Source organism: Somniosus microcephalus, chromosome 10 (genome assembly GCF_052327205.1).
Source record: "Somniosus microcephalus isolate GS21.2 chromosome 10, FLI_Smic_1.0, whole genome shotgun sequence".
NCBI lineage: Eukaryota > Metazoa > Chordata > Chondrichthyes > Squaliformes > Somniosidae > Somniosus > Somniosus microcephalus.
The window spans coordinates 217,053,349-217,073,842 of NC_140996.1; the positions used below are offsets into that span (position 1 = coordinate 217,053,349).

The 20,494-nt window shown below is 45.0% G+C and overlaps 1 protein-coding gene and 1 long non-coding RNA gene across 2 annotated transcripts; one reads left to right on the forward strand and one right to left on the reverse strand.

Annotated features, from left to right (window-relative positions):
• The first annotated feature begins 1,243 nt into the window (after window positions 1–1,243).
• Window positions 1,244–19,875, forward strand: LOC147112098 (acetylserotonin O-methyltransferase-like). The gene is made up of 8 exons (XM_085999612.1): window positions 1,244–1,507; window positions 7,078–7,252; window positions 9,686–9,815; window positions 11,139–11,207; window positions 14,210–14,328; window positions 16,712–16,852; window positions 18,663–18,785; window positions 19,510–19,875. Exons 1-8 carry the CDS (start codon window positions 1,433–1,435, stop codon window positions 19,719–19,721), a joined length of 1,044 nt encoding a protein of 347 aa, XP_085855738.1. The 5' UTR covers window positions 1,244–1,432; the 3' UTR covers window positions 19,722–19,875.
• LOC147112099 (uncharacterized) lies at window positions 9,916–14,211 on the reverse strand. The gene is made up of 3 exons (XR_015079817.1): window positions 13,575–14,211; window positions 11,119–11,253; window positions 9,916–10,474 (listed from the first exon to the last, which is right to left on the reverse strand). It is a non-coding gene; the product is annotated as an uncharacterized LOC147112099 (long non-coding RNA).
• Window positions 19,876–20,494: the final 619 nt, after the last annotated feature.

The window sequence follows — 20,494 nt, forward strand, 5'->3', positions numbered from 1 at the left end:
ACTGCCTAACCTCAGATCTTGCAGTAAGACTGGAATCCCAGTGTGCAGCCGACCGATCTTCACAACAAGTAACTTTAGATGTTTTATATGGAGCAGTCCTCCCAGAGTGGAGAAAATACAGTAAAGTGAGCTTAACGGTAGTCAAAAATCAGCTCATAATTTTAGTTAATAGAGTTTGTTTATTTATTTAGTCATAGGCAATCTTAATTTTTTTTTTTAAAGGGAGGTACTTCATGTCAGCTTTGGTCAATGATAACACTCTCGTATCTGAGTCAGAAGTTTGTGAGTTCAAGCCCTACTCCAGGAGTTGAGCGCATAAATCTAGGCTGACACTTCAGTGCAGTACTGAGAGAATGTTGCATTGTTGGAGGTGCCGTCTTTCAGATGCGCCGTTAAACCGAGGCCCCGTCTGCCTGTTCAGGTGGATATAAAAGTTCCCATGGCACTTTTTTAAATGAAGAGCAGCGAGTTCTTGGCCAAAGTTAGTTCCTCAACCAACAGCACCAAAACAAATTGCTGCATTTTTCTACATCACAGTAAAAGTAAGCCATTGATTGGAAAGCTCTTTGGGATGTCCAGAGCAGGCGTAGATTATTTCCCCTAGTGGGGGTATCTAGAACTAGGGGGCATAGTTTCAGAACAGGTCGCCCATTTAAGATGGAGATGAGCAGGAATTTCTTCTCTCAGAGGATCGTGAAGCTTTAGAATTCTCTACCCCAGAGAGCTGTGGAGGTGGAGTCATTGAATATATTCAGGGCGGAGATTGACAGACATTTGAACTACAAGGGAGTCAAGGGGTATGGGGAGAGAGCGGGAAAGTGGTGTTGAGGCCAAGATTGGATCAGCCATGATCTTATTGAATGGTGGAGCAGGCTCGAGGGGCCGATTGGCCTACTTCTGCTCCTGGTTCTTATGGGGCCCATCCCCAAATATGAGGCCCCCGGTAAAACTCCACAATGCAGATAAACTGCGTACAATCACTGGATCAATTTCATTTTAAGCGTAGTGTACTATGATATGATTTTTGTTTTAGTGGATCAGGGAAGGGGGTGTGGTGAGGCCGTGAATGTTCTTGGTGCCCTGGACCGCAAGAATCCTTAATCCAGCTTGGGTCATGAGGGGCATGAAAGGTGCTACAAAGTTCTTTTTTTTTAATCCCTTTAAGTTCCATTCATCTAAGGGGCATTGCAGTCAAAGTGATAGTGTCAGAGCACATCACGTGTAGGCATAATCTCCTTAAGTGATTAGAAGCACACCAGGAATAAGCACCTCGGCAGCCAGAGTGGAAGTGGAGCAAATGAGGAGATTCGTTCTGTTCTGGCTGAGAGATTGGAGTTTCTGAAAAATTGCGTTGCTGTGCAGACTATTTGTTGGACAGCATCAATCTCTGAAGCATTGAGCTGCTGCATGTTAAGTTGGTGCAAGTGTTATAATGGAGCCCTCCAAACAGGAACTCGAATACCCGCAGAAGCTGCTGAATTATATGGATGGATTTCTCATATCTAAGGTAGGCCAAGAATTCATGGAGCTGGGAAAGTAATCCGCACCCCATGGCATTCATGACGTTTCTACTAAGGTATGTTTACCAGTCATTCAGATTTAACCCACACCATGGGGGCAATGTTCCCTCTAAGCTGCGCAGTAATCCGTAAGGCACAACGCAGACCACTCGCAAGCTTTTCCATCTGAAACACTGCGCATGCGCAGAAAATTTAAAGGGACCGTGCATTGAAATAAGCAGGCCGCACACGGCAAAGACAATTTAGAGGGAACATTGTGTTTGGGGGGGGGGGGTCATTTTGAATTTGTGTGATCGTGTCAAATGGGTGATAGCGAATCGGCAGCCCAGTTTTGCATCTCTCCAGATTTTGATTTCCATTAACTTCAATAGAAATAAAAATCTACGTTCAGAAGGGGAAGATCCCGCTTAATCAACCTCATTGGCTTCTTTTGAGAAAGTTACATCTCGTGTGGACTGCAGAAAATCCTGTGAAGGTATTTGACAAAAGTTCTGCACGAAAAGGCTATTCGCCAAGCTCAAAGCTGTGTGGATTCAGGGAAACTCTTGGGAATAGACTGAAGGGTAGAACACAACAGGTACTTGTTAGAGGAGTTACATCAGGTACTAAGCTGGGTGCCCCAGGGATCTTTTTTCTAATTTACATCAATGAACTGAATTCAGAAACTCAATGCCAACTGATGAGATTTTCAGATCATACTAAACTAGATGGGGCAATGAAATTGGAAAAGGCTGCTCGGAAGTTGCCAATTGAGTTGGGGCAAAGTATGTAAGTGGGCAGAAAAATAGCAAGTGTAATGTACCGCACATAGGAAGGAAAAATAGGTTAACACATGTACTCTATGAATGGTGTTGAGATAGCTAAGGATGAAGTTGAAAGAGATCTAGCAGTGTCAGTAGACTCAACACTCAACATGTCCAACCAATACATTACCAGGATGATAGCAGAAATGCGATGTTACACCTATCGGGAAAGGATGAACAGGCTGGGTCTCTTTTCTCTTGAAAAGAGAAGGCTGAGGGGTGACCTAGTAGAGTTCTTCAAAATTATGAAAGGTTTTGATAGAGTAGACAAAGAGAGAGTGTTTCCATTTGTGGGGGAAGAGCAAAACTAGAGGCAATCCATTTAAGATAGTCACCAAAAAATAAAATAGGGAATTCAGAAGAACCTTCTTTACCCAGAGAGTGGTAAGAATGTGGAACTCACTATCACAAGGGAATGGTTGAAGCGAATAGTATAGATGCATTTAAGGGGAGGCTAGACAAGCATATGAGGGAGGAGGGAATAGAGGGTTATGCTGATAGAGTTAGATGAGGAAAGATGGGAGGAGGCTCGAGTGGAGCATAACTGCCGGCATGGACTGGTTGGGCCGAATGGCCTGTTTCTGTGCCGTATATCCTATATAATGCAACAACAACAACAGCACCTTCAACGTAGTAAAACATCCCAAGGCGCTGCACAGGAGTATCTTAAGACAAAAAAATAATAATTTGACACCAATCCACATAATAAATTAGGGCAGGTGACCAAGGCTTGGTCAAAGAGGTAGGTTTTAAGGAGCGTCTTAAAGAGGAAAGAGAGGTAGCGAGGCACACAGGTTTAGGCAGGGAATTCCAGAGCTTAGGGCCAAGGCAACAGAAGGCACAGTCACCAAAAGTTGAGCGATTATAATCAGGGATGCTCAAGAGGGCAGAATTAGAGGAGTGTAGATATATCGGGGGAGGGGGTGGTTGTGGGGCTGGAGGAGGTTACAGAGATAGGAAGGGGCGAGGCCATGGAGGGATTTGAAAACAAGGATGAGAATTTTGAAATCGAGGCGCTGCTTAACCAGGAGCCAATGTAGGTCAGCGAGCACAGGGGTGATGGGCGGACGGGACTTGGCGCGAGTTAGGACACGGGCTGCCGAGCTTTGGATGACCTCAAGTTTACGTAGGGTAGAATGTGGGAGGCCAGCCAGGAGTGCGTTGGAATAGTCAAGCCTAGAGGTAACAAAGGCATGGATGAGGGTCTCGGCAGCGGATGAGCTGACAAGGGCGGAGACGGGCGATGTTACAGAGGTGGAAGTAGGCGGTCTTTGTTATGCTGCGGATATGTGGTCGGAAGCTCATTTCAGGGTCAAATATGACACCAAGGTTGCGAACAGATTGCAAAGCAGCAATCAGCAAAGCCAATAGAATGTTCGAGTTTGTAGCCAAAACAGTAGAATTTAAGTTGGAGGAACTCATGATCAAACTGTATGATGTTCAAGTCGGACTATAGGCTGAGGTTTTTTTCTAGAAAAGAGAAGGCTGACGGTTGACCTAATAGAGGTCTTTAAAATTATGAACCGGTTTGATAGGGTAGTCATAGAGAAAATATTTCCACTTGTGAGGGAATCCAAAACCAGGGTTCATAAATATAAGATAGTCACTAATAAATCCACTGGGGAATTCAGAAGAAACTTCTTTACTCAGAGAGTGGTTATAATGTGGAACTCGCTAGCACATGGAGTAGTTGAAGCAAACAGCATAGATGGATTTAAGGGGAAGCTAGATAAGTACGTGTTGTTTGTTGTACATGAGGGAGAAAGAAATAGAAGGATATGTAGAAAGGGTTAGATGAAAAGGCAAAATACTGCGGATGCTGGAAACCTGAAATAAAAACAGAAAATGCTGGAAATACTCAGCAGGTCAGGCAGCATCTATGGAGAGAGAAACAGAGTTAATGTTTCAGGTCGGTGACCCTTCGTCAGAACTGGAAAAAGCTGGAGATGTAACAGATATTTAAGCAAGTGTAGGGGCAGGGAAAAGAGGGAGGGGAGGAAAGAACAAAAGGGAAGGTCTGTGATAGGGTGGAAGGCAGGAGAGATTAAGAGGCAAAAGGGATGATGGTGCGAGGCAAAAGGAGATGGTAATGGGACAAGTAAAGAAACAAAAGATGGCTCTAGATGAGGTGTAAATGGCACTGGCAGAATGAAAGGCAGCTGCCATGTGGGAGAGAAAAAAAAATGGAATAACAGAGGTTATGAACTGAAATTGTTGAACTCTATGTTGAGTCCAGAAGGCTGTAAAGGGTTAGATGCAGTAGGGTGGGAGGAGGCTCGTGTGGATTATAAACACTGGCTGGGCTGAATGGCTTGTTGCTGTGCTGTAAATTATATGTAATTCTATATAATACACCATAAGTACTGTGTGCAGTTCTGGTTACTGAGACTCAAGGGAGACATTCAAGATTTGGAGCCAGTGCAGAGAAGAGCCACAACAGAGTCAGGGGTCTGTGCTATGTGGAAAATTTGAAGGAAAATGATTGTTTCAGCCTTGAATGGAAATATCTAGGAGGATTTTTTGGCAAAAGTGTGTAAGATAGTTAATAATGGAAAATTGCTTCGAAGTAAATTGTATGAATGGGACAAGGGGACCCAGGTTTGGGCTCTAGGATGAGACACTGGGGAAACTGTAAGGTATCTGACTGGATGAACTAGGATGGGTTGATCGCATGACCTCCCTCATCTGTAATTATCTTATGATTGATGTGATCTTTAATGAGCTGACATTAATCGGCTCCACTGCCACTCCATATATTCACCACCCTCGGTGTGAACTGTCTAAATCTAAACTACTACTCCTTTCAAGCTTAAGGTTGCCAACTGTGTTTGGACGTATTCCTGGAGGTTTAACCACATGATCGTCCACCTCCAACCGCCTCACCCGGTCAAACAGCCTTTTTCCCCCATCTCCCATATTTTTATAACTAATAAACAAAAGTGGTTAAAGAAAATGGAAACAACACATTTTTTTTGTAATGCCTCTACGATTTTTCTCCTGGGTTTTGCTCACGGCAGTGTCCAGGAGGCTAATCATTCATTCCTGGAGACTCCAGGACAATCCTGGAGGGTTGGCGACCCTATTCCAGCTTGTCTATTGACCGGCGCGGACACGATGGGCCGAAGGGCCTCTATCCGTGCTGTATTACTGTATTACTCTATGACTCTATGACATCACCACATGTCAACCATGAGTTGCACTGTGTCAGCCAATGATTTGGAGACGGGGCGGGAATTTAAAAAAAAATTTGTTCGTGGGATGTGGGCGTCGCTGGCGAGGCCAGCATTTATTGCCCATCCTTAATTGCCCTTGAGAAGGTGGTGGTGGAATTCTCTGCCCCAGAGGGCTGTGGATGCTGAGTCTTTGAGTATATTCAAGGCTGAGAGAGATAGATTTTTGGACTCTAGGAGTATCAAGGGATATGGAGATCGGGCGGGAAAGTGGAGTTGAGGGCGATGATCAGCCATGATCTTATTGAATGGCGGAACAGGCTCGATGGGCCGTATGGCCTACTCCTGCTCTTACTTCTTATGTTCTTGAAAGATTATGGCTGGATACAGCAAAGCAAACAAAGTCTATTTACAGAGCCTATTTAAAAAAGAGTCTGCAACAAACCAAACTTATGACCGAAACTGCAGCAATTCCTCCCGACCTCTATCGGGTTTCCTCTTAGTCTCTTTTCAAGAGGAAAGACACCCAGCTTGCTCATTATTTTTCGACAGTTACATCCACTCAATTCTGGTAACATCCTTGTAAATCTTTTAGATGAGCACTTGAAACGCCATAGCATACAAGGCTACGGACCAAGTGCTGGAAAATGGGATTAGATTAGACAGGGCCTGATGGCCAGCGCGGACGTGATGGGCCTCTTTCTGTGCTGCATGACTCTATGACTCTATAACATTCATTTTGAGGTGTAATGTAGTTCAGAGCAGCAGGCGTTCTGCAGCAGAAGTGTTCCACAGACAGGTGCGAGACAGATGAACTTAGCCTTTTTTTGGGTTGTATTAGTTGAGGAGGGATTTTTGGCCAGGGCACCTGGAGAGCTCCTTGCAGTGCCACGATGCTTTTACCATCCACCAGAACTCGTTGATTTAACATCTCATCCAAAAGATGGCACCTCTGACAATGCCGCACTGCTGGTGTAGGCTTGAATCCACAGCCTCCTGACCCAGAGTGCTGCCAAACTGACAAATAAAAAGCTTAAAGTTCAAACTTGCCGGTAAGAATGGTTAAATTGCACAGCAGATTCTGCATAATTCTTGACAAATTGCAAGACCATTTCAATAAGTCAACGAATTAACTGTAGAGTCTCCACAAAGTCTCAGCGATCCAACCGATTTCCCTCAACAGAAAGAACAACGAAAGACTTGCCTTTCTATCGCGCATATCACGATCTCTGGACGCCTCAAAGTGCTTTACAACCAATGGAGTACTTTTGAAGTGTAGTCACTGCAGTAATGTAGGAAACGAGGCAGCCAATTTGCGCACAGCAAGCTCCCACAAAGAGCAACGTGATAATGACCAGATGATCTGTTTTTACGTGTTGGGTTGAGGGATAAATATTGGCCAGAATGCAGGAGAGAACTCCCCCGAGAAACCCAAGAGATCACTTGCATCCACCTGAGAGGAAGATGGGGGCTCGGCTTAACGTCTCATCTGAAAGAAAATCGTTAGACACAAAGCACAATAGAGTAGTAAAGAAACTAACTGACACACCGCTGACACGCACTTTAAAACCGTTTTGGTTGTAGACAATGTTTGCTGCCTGCGAGCTGGGAGTATTTGATCTCCTGCTGGAGGATGGAGGTCCACTCTCTTCTGCTGCCATTGCAGAGCGGCTTGGCACCAGTGCTGATGGCATGGATAGACTACTCAGTGCATGTGTCGGCCTCCAGCTGCTGGAAGTCAAAGAGCACCAAAATGAAGGTAATCAAATTAGAGGTTTTTTTTTCAGCCACCAAAGTATTTTGGGTGTCTGTGTGTGTGGTGGGGGGGGGGGGGGGTTGCAGGATTTTATAATTCGTTTTTATTCAGATTAATGGTAGCCTGTGCGTTTAAATCATTTGTAGGTTCAATTCCTTCTGCATTATTTTTAGCGCTCGCGTGAACTCGTTCTCATAAATTCCTGTCTGTGCTATTTTAACACGGGCATTAACCTGTTTCAAATAAACAGATTATTGTCAGTGGTAAAAATAGCACAGACAGGAGTTCATACAAATGCATTAATGCCTGTGCTAAAAAAAATGTTTTATTCATTTGTGGGATGTGGGCGTCGCTGGCAAGGCCAGCATTTATTGCCTATCCATAATTGCCCTTGAGAAGGTGGTGGTGAGCCGGCTTCTTGAACCGCTGCAGTCCGTGTGGTGAAGGTACTCCCACAGTGCTGTTAGGGAGGGAGTTCCAGGATTTTGACCCAGCGACGATGAAGGAACGGCGATATACTTCCAAGTCAGGATGGTGTGTGACTTGGAGGGGAACTTGGAGGTGGTGGTGTTCCCATGCACCTGGTGCCCTTGTCCTTCTAGGTGGTAGAGGTCGTGGGTTTGAGAGGTGCTACCAAAGAAGCCTTGGCGAGTTGCTGCAGTGCATCTTGTAGATGGTACACACTGCAGCCACGGTACGTCGGTGGTGGAGTGAATGAATGTTTCAGGTGGTGGATGGGGTGCCAATCAAGCGGGCTGCTTTGTCCTGGATGGTGTCGAGCTTCTTGAGTGTTGTTGGTGCTGCACTCATCCAGGCAAGTGGAGAGTATTCCATCACACTCCTGACTTGTGCCTTGTAGATGGTGGAAAGGCTTTGGGGAGTCAGGAGATGAGGCCTCGCCACAGACTACCCAGCCTCTGACCTACTCTTGTTGCCACAGTATTCATGTGGCTGGTCCAGTTAAGTTTCTGGTCAATGGTGACCCCCAGGATATTGATGGTGGGGGATTCGGTGATGGTAATGCAATTGAATGCCAAGGGGCAGTGGTTAGATTCCCGCTTTTTGGAGATAGTCATTGCCTGGCAGTTGTGTGGTGTGAATGTTACCTGCTACTTATCAGCCCAAGCCTGAATGAACGTCGTCCAGGTCTTGCTGCATGAGGGCATGGACTGCTTCATTATCTGAGGAGTTGTGAATGGCACTGAACACTGCAGTCATCAGCGAACATCCCCACTTCTGACCTTATGGTGGAGGGAAGGTCATTGATGAAGCAGCTGAAGATGGTTGGGCCTAGGACACTGCTCTGAGGAACTCCTGCAGCAATGTCCTGGGGCTGTGATGATTGACCTCCAACCACCACAACCAGCTTCTTTTGTGCTAGATATGACTCCAGCCAGTGAAGAGTTTTCCCCCCGATTCCCATTGACTTCAGTTTTACTAGGGCTCCTTGGTCAAATGCTGCCTTGATGTCAAGGGCAGTCACTCTCACCTCACCTCTGAAATTCAGCTCTTTTGTCCATGTTTGGACCAAGGCTGTAATGAGGTCTGGTGCCGAGTGGTCCTTTCGCGCACAGATAAAATTGAACCTGAAAGGCTAAATTCCGCATCCCCCCCCCCCCCCCCCCCCCCCAAAGTTACTTAATCCAATTGGCAGTGACTTTGCATCCTTGGAGATTCCACTTTCCTCACAAAGCCAGTAGTTGAGTGAGTGGAAGAAGAATGTGGCGATGCTTTGAACAGGATCTCATGAAATGCTTCATAACATTGTGCGGCCTTTGAATTAGTGAGTAATTTTCCAATCAAGCTCTCCTGTCCCCTTTGCATCCGCATAACTCTTGTCAGGTTGATGGTGGAGACCACCCTATCTACATCACAGAAGATATCAATAGCGTCCCCTACTTTTACTCACCAGAGGAGTGCTTGAGTGATGCAGGAATGGGGGCATCACCCAGACAACCTGGGCCAGTGCCAAATCGCTGTCCTATACAGGATGCCAGAATCAGGGCCGATTGGTAACCCTACTTGCTCAGCAGAACCTAGCGGGTGGGCAGTTAAAATTGCCCCGGCTCTTACCTGTCCGAGAGCCGCCATGATCGCAACATCTGCAATTTTAACCTGCTCCCCTGAGCAGGCAGCAAGGACACCCGCCCGGAGCCAACGGGGTCCTTCTTTACATATGCATGTTGCAGCCCGATGATGTCATTGAGACCTGACTGTAATTTTAACTCCGGCCTGAACGGGGAATCCACCTGGAGTTAAAATCGGGGCCATGGGCCTCGGCTGGAATTAGAACCTATTTTGTTGTTTTTATAATGAGATTCATTGTGAAAAATTGCACCTCCTGGCAGGAAAAGAGATTAAAATTTCTGCTCTGTCGTACATCACACAGAGAAATGATTGCGAATAAATATGTTATTTTAATTCTCCAATTTACAGTCTTGTACAGTAATACAGATCTGTCCAGGATCTACCTGACCAAGGCGAGTCCCAGAACACTCTATTATTCAGTAGCGTACTATTCACAGACCATCTACCATTGCTTTTCCTACCTGACTGATGCCATCAGGTAAGAACGACTTAGATTTTTTGTTGTTGTCAGTATACAATACCTTTTCTGTTACAGTTCAGTTATGAAGGTGCTTTAAAACAAGGTGGATTTGCATTGATCGGTGTGTACACAGGATTTGCATCAGTCAGTGTGTACACATTGATCAGTGTGATGTAAGAAAACTCACTAAGCACTTGGTTTGAGTATAAAACAAGGCTTTAATCAACTGTTTCACAACCATGAGATTCTAGTTACATCACTAGTTCCTGGTTATATAAACGTCCTGAGCAAGCTGGGCCCACGAGTATCTATACTTTCTTTGGACGGCGCCACCAACTGGCCGCCCAGTGTTACCTCTTGAGTCATTTCTACATGAATGGTAAGATTCATGACACAGTGTGTACACAGGATTTGCATCAATCAGTGTGTACACATTGGTCAGTGTGTACACAGGATTTGCCGATCACAGCCGGGCTGTCTGGGAGGTCGTGCCCAGCTAAGGTAAAGTGTTTGCCAACAGGGAGGGAGAGAAGTTCATGCCATCTATACACACCTCATTGTGACTGGATCAAGGATGGCAGAGGCCTGGCTTTGGGCGACCCACCCACAAGACACGATGTCGGCATGGACACGATGGGCCGAATGGCCTCCTCCTGTGTCGTAATTTTTTGATGATTCTATGAAGAGGGCGGGGGGATAAAATTAAAATATTTAGTAGCTTGGACAAGAACAAACTGTTTTATCCAGCAACTTTTACATAATTTGTATAAACAATAAAGCAATTTCTGCATTCGGATCAGAGCACATTGCAGCCCGTGTGCTATACGCCTATCAATATAACGCTGAATTCTGCCCATGGGAGGCAATTCCCATTCCACTAATGCGGATTCACCCAGAATTATTTGGTAACGAGCAGTGCAATAGTAAGAGGTTGCGTTCCTTAATGAGATGAGGAGACTTTATTTTTGCGCGGCGAGTTGCTATGATCTGGGATGCGCCGCCTGAAAGGGCGGTGGAAGCAGATTCAATAGCAACTTTCAAAAGGAATTGGATAAAGACCTGAAAAGGAAAAATTTGCAGGGCTACGGGGAAAGAGCGGGAGAGTGAGGCTAATCGGGTAGCTCGTACAAAGAGCTGGCACCGGCGCAATGGGCCGAATGGCGGCCTCCTGTGCTGTTTGATTGTGTGCCCACAAAAAAGAAAGTGAGATAGGAAAAGAAATAGAAGTTGGACTCCTCCCCATGAACCTAATGGCGTTTTGTACATGAAAATTCTTATTAAGGATTGATTTCATAACTTTTACTCCAGCGATACAGCTTACCTTTTAATGTTCTGATTCAGGGAAGGGAAAAGCCAATATGAGCGGGCGTTTGGCGTTTCCTCTAAGGATGTCTTTGAAGCTCTCTATAGGTAGGTTCTTATCGTTGTCTGTGCTGTTCTTTAAACTCCTTGACAACTGAAATTCAAAATAGTGTTTAGAAAATGGACAGAATTTGCCTTTCTCACAATGTGAGAGTGGCTTTGCTCACATTTCTCCCACTGCGTACACGGCTTGAATATGCACTGAACCTAGAATTTTCCAGCAATCAACTACCAATCATTTTATGATAGACCTGCAGTCAATGTTCCCTCTAATTTTTATTTTGGTGCGCGGTCCCTTTAAATTTGCTTTTCCAGCGGCTGGCGAGCGGCCTGCGCGGGACCTCCCGATTGAGGCCGCGCACCTTAGGGGTAACATCGCCTGTTGTATTGGTCTCAGGACACCTTCATGTGCTTTTGTGACTGTTCCAACACATCGAAGAGCTGGAGCTTACGGACAGTTGGAGTGTTGGGATTGAAACTGACTGATAATTTCACAACACCATCTGTACAATCTCCCCCCACCCCCCCCAAAAAAAAAATAGGTGGAGAATCTTTCAATAGATCTTCTTTAATTGCCTGGGCTAGTACTACCATCACCTCTCAGAGACTACACAGTCCTGAAAGGTTCTAGTGGCCCAGATGGTTAGGAACAGGAGGAGGCCATTCAACCTCTCAAGCCTGTTCCGCCATTCAGTTGGATCACAGCCGATCTGTATTTTAGCTCCATTTACCAGCCTTTGTTCCATATCCAATAATACCCTTACCTAATGAAAAACCCCTATCAAGCACAGTTTTGAAAATTTCAATTGACCCTCAGCCTCAACTGCTTTTTGGGGGCGAGAGTTCCAGATTTCCACTGCCCTTTGTATGAAGAATTGCTCCATGAAATCACCCCTAACTGGCTCAGCTCTAATTTTAAGGTTGTGCCCCCTTGTTCTGGATTCCCTCACCAGAGGAAATAGTTTCTCTCCAGCTACCTTACCTTTAATCACCTTAAACACCTCAATTAAATCACCCATTTATCTTCTATATACTCCGTTGCCAGATATCCTTTTGTATTGTCTCTTCATTCAACTTCTGTCTCACTCTTATAACCATATGCTTGTGCTTTACTTTTTGTCTCGGGGATCTAGGTAAAGAACCTCCCTTCATTGCTGAATTCTATTTAACCATTATGATGGGCATCAAGTTTGACCCTTTTCTACTCTTTTGGATCCTTCATACAAAGGTCTTGAATAAGATTGTTCTGTATTATCTCTTCAATCTCCCTTTATTCACGTTCCACCTTTCTTGATTTTTTCATGTTGACCCCTATCCTCTCATGCCCTTCTAAGTCCCTCCCCATTGCCCTTACATTAGTTCCTTCTAAAGCTGCGGAAGCAGCTGTTAACTCTCAACTTATCTATTGGGGAAATTCTGTCCTAATCTATAATAGCCAGTATACATTTCGGCATCGCTGGCAATCTGCTCCTGTATTATCTGTCATTATCTAAGATCTCTTCAAAGTCTTTGACTGACTCTGGTACTGTACACATCTAAACAGGTTACCATCGTGTGACCTTCCACCATAGCTACATTCTTGGCTATCTAGTTTCCTCTCAAATTGCTCTCTCTATTTTGGCTGCTAGCCCATCCTCTGACTCTTTTTCCATCAACCTGAGAGTTCTGTCTTCTCTCCCGCTCAAATTCTTCATCATATCAACAATCTACTCCAAATATCAGCTAACACTACTGATTGTAGAATCATAGAAAGTTACAGCACGGAAGGAGGCCATTTCGGACCATCGTGTCCGCGCCGGCCAACAAAGAGCTATCCAGACTAATCCCACTTCCCAGCTCTTGGTCCGTAGCCCTGCAGGTTACAGCATCCCAAGTGCACATCCAAGTACTTTTTAAATGTGGTTAGGGTTCCTGCCTCTACCACCCTTTCAGGCAGTGAGTTCCAGACTCCCACAACCCTCTGGGTGAAGAAATTTCCCCTCAAATCCCCTCTACACCTTCCCCCAATTACTTTAAATCTGTGCCCCCTGGTTTTTGACCCCTCTGCAAAAGGAAATAGGTCCTTTCTATCCACTTTATCTAGGCCCCTCATAATTTTATACACCTCAATAAGGTCTCCCCTCAGCCTCCTCTGTTCCAAGAAAAACAGACCCAGCCTATCCAGTCTTTCCTCATAGCTAAGATTCTCTACTCCCGGCAACATCCTTGTAAATCTCCTCTGTACCCTCTCTAGTGCAATCACATCTTTCCTGTAATGTGGTGACCAGAACTGCACGCAATACTCTAGCTGAGGCCTAACTAGTGTTTTATACAGTTGAAGCATAATCCCCCCCTGCTCTTGTATTCTATGCCACGGCTAATAAAGGCAAGCATTCCGTATGCCTTCTTAACCACCTTATCTACCCGGCCTGCTACCTTCTATATTCTTCTGTGTTCTATATTCATCAAGTTCCTTCAGATTGCATGTCCTTACAATCCCCAATTTGCTAGCCATGCAGTGGACAAGTCAAAGTTGCTAAAATACAGAAAGAAAACAACATTAATCAACATAGGAACATAAGAAATAGGAGCAGGAGTTGGTCATTCAGCCCTTCAAGCCTTTCACTAAGATCATGGCTGATCTTCTACCTCAACTCCACCTTCCCGTACTATCCCCAAATCCCTTGGAGGATAGGACATGAAGTTAAGACATGAACCATCTTAGCATCTCAATTGGTTAATATTTTGCAATCGCTTCCAGGAACACATTGGAAAACTACCTTAACCCATTGATTAGATTGCTACCTTGTAGTCACTGTTAGTGCATAAACAAGTCGACCTTCACTCATTTACCTGTATGTCTTGGTGAGAACTCCGGGCCTGATATTATCCTGTGGGAACATTAGCTTACCCAGTCATTGGCAAATTCCTTGCCTGTCATTTTAACTGAGGTGCTAACCATCTCTGTTAAAATAACAGGGAAAAAAAGAATAACATATGAACCAGTTACACATTTGGACACTAATATTCCCACAGTGTTGTTTCAACACCTTAATGCTGTGATACCATAGGTCCGAGGAGGAAATGTTGAAGTTCATGCAGCTGATGAATTCAATCTGGAACATATGTGGAAAGGATGTGGTAACGGCCTTTGACCTTTCAACTTTTATAAACATCTTTGATCTTGGAGGTAAGTGACTTGTAACTGCCCACACATGCCTTTCCCAAAATGTTTGCGTGTCAGGAACTTAAAAAAAAAGTAATTAAATGTAATTTTTATATATAGTTAGTTTCTTTCTGCTAGTGCCAACAATGGGCGTGGTAGCATAGTGGCTATGCTACTGGGCTAGTAATCCAGAGTCTGGAGTTAATGATCTGGGGGCATGAGTTCGAATCCCATGATGGAATTAAAAAAGCTAGTATCAGTAATGGTGACCGTGGATCTACCGGATTCTCGTAAAAACCCATTTGGTTCACTAATGTCATTTAGGGAAGGAAATCTGCCAGTCTGGCCTATATGGCAGCACTGAGGGAGTGCTGCACTGTCTGGAGGTGGCGTCTTTCAGATGAGACATTAAACCGAGGTCCCGTCTGCTCTCTCAGGTGGACGTAAAAGATCCCATGGCACTATTTCGAAGAAGAGCAGGGAAGTTATTCCCTGGTATCCTGGCCAATATTTATCCCTCAATCAACATAACAAAACAGATTATCTGGTCGTTATCACGTTGCTGTTTGTGGGAGCTTGCTGTGCGTAAATTGGCTGCCGTGTTTCCCACATTACAACACTTCAAAAAGTACTTCATTGGTTGTAAACCGCTTTGAGATGTCCGGTGGTCGTGAAAGGCGCTCTATAAATGCAAGTCTTTCTTTTCTTTTTTATGTGACTCCAGACCCACTCTTAACTGCCCTCTGAAATGGCCTAGCAAGCCACTCAGTTGTATTTATAGGATGTGGTGCACCACCACCTTTCTCACGGGCAATTTGGGATGGACAATAAATGCTGGTGATGCCCACATCCCATGAATGAATATTGAAAACCAATCAAGAGAGATATGGTCCCCTTGTGTCATCTTCTCCCTGAATAATTTTGTGTTAACATTTGGTAAAATATTAAATTACCACTACAAACATCACAGAAAAGTTTACTTATCCGAGTGCTCGCTGACCTACATTGGTTCCTGGTCTAGCAACGCCTCAATTTTAAAATTCTCATCCTTGTGTTCAAGTCCCTGCATGGCCTTTCCCCTCCCTGACGTCCTCCGACATTCCGAGATCTTTGCGCTCCACCAAGTCTGGCCTCTTGCGCATCGCCAATTTCCCACCATTGGCGGCCATGCCTTCAGCTGCCTAGGCCCTAAGGAATTCCTTCCCTAAACCGCTCCATCTCTCTACCTCTCTCTCTCCTCCTTTAAGCCGCTCCTTAAACCTTACCTCTTTGCCCAAGCCTGTCCTAATATCGCTTTATGTGGCTCGGTGTCAAATTTTGTCTGATAATCGCTCCTGTGAAGTGCCTCGGGGACGTCTTACTGCCTTAAAGGTGCTATAGCAATGCAAGTTGTTGTTGTTGTTGTTGTTGCTTTCGGACTTCAGGGCTCAGACGTGTCGCTTCCTCAGCAATTCCCTTCCTGGTTTCGATACCGGAAGACATGTCAAAGGTTGACAGGGTCACGTCTGCCAAACATAGAAACATAGAAAAATAGGAGCAGGAGTAGGCCATTCGGCCCTTCGAGCCTGCTCCGCCATTCAATATGATCATGGCTGATCCTCTATCTCAATACTATATTCCCACTCTCTCCCCATACCCCTTGATGTCTATTGTGTCTAGAAATCTATCTATCTCCTTCTTAAATATATTCAGTGACTTGGCCTCCACAGCCTTCTGTGGTAGAGAACCCCACAGGTTCACCACCCTCTGAGTGAAGAAATTTCTCCTCATCTCAGTCCTAAATGTCCTACCTCGTATCCTGAGACTGTGACCTCTCGTTCTAGACCCCCCAGCCAGGGGAAACATCCTCCCTGCATCCAGTCTGTCTAGCCCTGTCAGAATTTTATACGTTCCAATGAGATCCCCTCTCATTCTTCTAACCCCTAGTGAATACAGGCCTAGCCGACCCATTGAAGCCGAATCACTCAGATCTTTGCATCTGGAGCCATTTTATAACCAACCACCTCCAAAATGGACAATGAGTATAGGGAGGCAGAAAGAAACAGATTCAGCAATACGTTTCAACATTGGAGATACAATAGGAAGAACGGTTAGAATAAATAGCAAAGGGTACATTTGAAAAATAATCAACATTTTAAAAAACAGAAAAAGAAGAGAAAAAATAAAAGGAAAAAGCACTTGAATTATTTTTGAAATTTTTTTTAGTGTTTATTTTTTTTCCATTTCTGGTTAATATTATTAAAGCTATCCCTCCCTGATCTTTGAATATCTCTACTCACGCAATTACTTTATTACCAACAGCGGCCTGATGAAATGATTAAAGCAAATCTATGAAACATTACCAATTTCAATTTTAAAAAAAAGGAAAGCTTACAAGAAGGTTTTATTCTTCCTGTCTGTTTTAAAGGGTGTACTGGTGCTATAGCAAAGGAATGCATCTCTGCATATCCGCAGTCAAGGGTAACTATCTACGACCTCCCTAAAGTCCTGGAAATGGCAGGAAAACACTTTGTGTCCCCAGACGAAAAACGGATTGCATTTCATGAAGGTACGTAGGACCCCGTAGGAATTGCTAGATGTAGAAACGACCAGGATCCATTTATTTCGCCTTCTACCATCCTGGCAGTCGCACGATACAACAATAATGGAGTTGTTGCCTAATCACAGCCATCAATCTCTATCTCATCGGGAACGGTAGCATAGTGATTGTTACTGGACTAGTAATCCAGAGGCCTGGACTAATGATTTGGAAACGTGAGTTCACATCCCACCACGGCATCTGGGGAATTTAGATTCAGTTAATTAAATAAATCTGGAATAAAAAACTAGTATCAGTAATGATGACCATGAAGCTAACGGATTGTCTCAAAAACCCATCTGGTTCACTAATGTCCTACAGGGAAGGAAATCTGCTTTCCTTACGCAGTCTGGCCTATATGTGACTCCAGACCTACAGCAACGTGGTTGACTCTTAACTGCCCTAGCAAGCCACTCAGTTATAAAGAACAGTGGCTTACCACCACCTTCTCAAGGGCAATTAGGAATGGGCAATAAATGCTGGCCTTGCTGGTGACGCCCACGCCCCAGGAACGGATAAAAATTAAAAAAATCTACAACATACCCAGACCCATGAGGCGAGGAAAACCCCCAGTGGTGGAGTGCTTTGGGAACCATCCCTGTTCCTCCCAAGCAATTCTACATAGGATATATGACACAGGCCATTCGGCCCAACCAGACCATGCTACACTTCCCCACATGTCATGTCCCAAATTACCCATAAACTGTATCCCAGAATGCTATTTTGTTCATTGGAGGTTAGACAGTCCCACAGTGGTCCATGTGATAACTGCAGTAAGTTCTACCAAGCTAGGCATGATTCAGTTCTGTGAGTACTGGGAGTCCTTGGAATCATAGAAATTTACGGCACAGAAGGAGGCCATTCGGCCCATTGTGTCCACGCCAGCCGAAAAAGAGCCACCCAGCCTAATCCCACTTTCTGGCTCTTGGTCCGTAGCCTTAGGAACAAAGGGATCCAGGAGTACAAACACACAACTCACTAAAAGTTGCGACACAGTTAGCAAGGCCATAAAAAAGCAAACCAAGCATAACTTCCCTAATTGAAAAGTAGGGAAGTTATGCTAAACCTATATCGAACCTTGGTTAGACCACACTTAGAGTACTGTGTACAGTTCTGGTCGTAAGGAAGAGAAAAATCAGATATCGTTCCCACTCCTGATTGCTATCTTGTGAACCCTTGCTAGAAAGTAAATGTATGCGAGTATGGAGTTGAAGTTAGCTGTGATGCCCCTTTCCCACTAGAGCCCACATTCTAGGCTTAGACATGAATGCTGGGAATTTCCCCGGGGGATTCTCCCGATTGGCCGCTGAAATGCAGGCAGAAATTTACCCCCGAAGACTGGCTACTGAAGAAGATATGACACATATGAATATTACACGCAGGAAAAGACCAGCTGGTCCATCAAACCTGCCCCACACTCATGATGGCCGGAGCGTCGTGACTAGACACTTCCTACCACCACCCCCTTTCCCCATCCCCGCAGCCATGTAATCTCCTTGGAGAGGCACAAAACCAGGGCCAATAAAGGGAAAAATACTCTGGAAAATTCCTCTTCAATCCCCCCTGCCCCCCCTCAGGCAATCGATACCAGTCCAGGAGATCACTTGGACCAAGTGTTATCTTAAGATCCTAAAGGGTTCCCAGTATCGATGGACCCAGATGCAGGTAAGAGTCAGCGCCTTCAGGAATGCAGGGGAAACTATTGTCGGAAGTTCTTTTTTTTAAATGGCACCTCCAACAGCGCATTGCTGTCCTCAAACCTCACTCTCTTCAAATACAGGAGACTTCTTCAAAGACCCTATACCCGATGCTGATCTTTACATTCTGGCTAGAATACTTCATGACTGGACAGTGGACAGATGCCTGGAGCTGCTTACAAGAGTTAACAAAGCTTGTAAACCAGGTAGGTATACCCGGAATAATGGGTCATATTAATTGGTACTATTCGTATTCTGAAGAAAATGTGACCTTGCACATCTTTGATGCTTCTACTGAGGCTGAAAATCCACGGCTCGTTCGGTGTACTCCTGCCACAACCTTTGGGAGTAGGGAGACCGCTGGGACTGCTGAAAACTAGGCCAGGACCCAGATACGCCGAGTCCCTACTCCTTTTATAAAAAAAAAAAAAAAAAAAAAAAAAAAAAAAAAATTGTTTATGGGATGTGGGCGTTGCTGGCAAGGCCAGCATTTATTGCCCATTCCTAATTGCCCTTGAGAAGGTGGTGGTGAGCCGACTTATTGAACTGCCACAGTCCGTGTGGTGAAGGTACTCCCACAGTGCTGTTAGGTTGGAAGTTCCAGGATTTTGACCCAGCGACGATGAAGGATCGGCCGATATACTTCCAAGTCAGGATGGTGTGTGACTTGGAGGGGAACTTGGAGGTGGTGGTGTTCCCATGCGCCTGCTACCCTTGTCCTTCTAGGTGGAAGAGGTCGCGGGTTTGGGAGGTGCTGCCGAAGAAGCCTTGGCGGGTTACTTCTGTTCCTAACGTTACTGTGTCCCGATCGGAAAATCCTGGCTGGGGATTTAGAATGTGCAAGAGGGCTAGTTGCCTAGTTCATTGGCGGAAAATTGAAAAATATCCCAAGAACCGTTAATTTCTGTGATCTTTGTCACTTTTAATTAGGCAGTGGAGTGCTGCTGATTGAAGCGTTGTTGAACGAGGACCGAAGAGGACCCGTCGCTACCCAGTTGTACTCTCTGAATATGCTGGTGCAGACGGAGGGGAAAGAACGACTGCCCTCAGAGTACATCAGCCTCCTGGAATCAGCCGGATTTAAGGATGTGCAAGTCCGACGGACAGGGAAAATTTATGATGCCATCCTAGGGAGAAAGTGAACTGTCACGTCTATTTTTCAGTATTGCTGGATATGTTTGTTGAAACAAAATGTGTAGAGTTAATCTGAAGGGAAGGTAAGTCTTGGTGGAGCACTCCCTTCAAAACATTCTCCTTTGTTACGCTGAAAAAAATATTCCTTAAAATTTTTAAAATATTTAGCAGCTAATATAACCATAATTTTAAGGTTCCAATGTTCAACAACAACAACTTATATTTATATAGCACCTTTAATGTAGTAAAACAACCCAAGGTGCTGCACAGGAGTATTATAAGACAAAAATTTGACACCAGGCCACATAAGCAGAAATGAGGGCAGATGACCAAAAGCTTGGTCAAAGAGGTAGGTTTTAAGGAGTGTTTTAAAGGAGGAAAGAGAGGAAACGAGACGGAGCAGTTTAGGGAGGGAATTCCAGAGCTTAGGGCCTTGGCAGCAGAAGGCACAGCCGCCAATGGTTGAGTGATTATAATCAGGGATCAAGAGGCCAGAATTTGAGGAGCGCAGATATCTCGGGGGGGGGGGGGGGGGGGGGGGGGGTGGTTTGTGGGGCTGAAGGAGATTACAGAGATAGGGAGGGGCAAGTCCATGGAGGGATTTGAAAACAAGGCTGAGAATTTTGAAATCGAGGCGTTAAAGATATTTGTTGGCTTTCCCCCCGCCAGATGTTTAACTCCATTGGAGGCCCTTCAGGTCTCTGCCAGGCCACTGCGGTTATACCATCGATGGGGAATAGCCCTGTGTGTCCTGAAACAGCTCCATTACCAGTGCCCATTG

Bases quoted from the DNA above. Each gene is read 5' to 3' on its own strand.
- LOC147112098 (XM_085999612.1), top strand. From the start codon at position 1,433: ATGGAGCCCTCCAAACAGGAACTCGAATACCCGCAGAAGCTGCTGAAT. The intron at 16,853-18,662 runs GTACGTAGGACC...CTTCAAATACAG, and splicing joins ACGGATTGCATTTCATGAAG to GAGACTTCTTCAAAGACCCT. The intron at 18,786-19,509 runs GTAGGTATACCC...ACTTTTAATTAG, and splicing joins TAACAAAGCTTGTAAACCAG to GCAGTGGAGTGCTGCTGATT.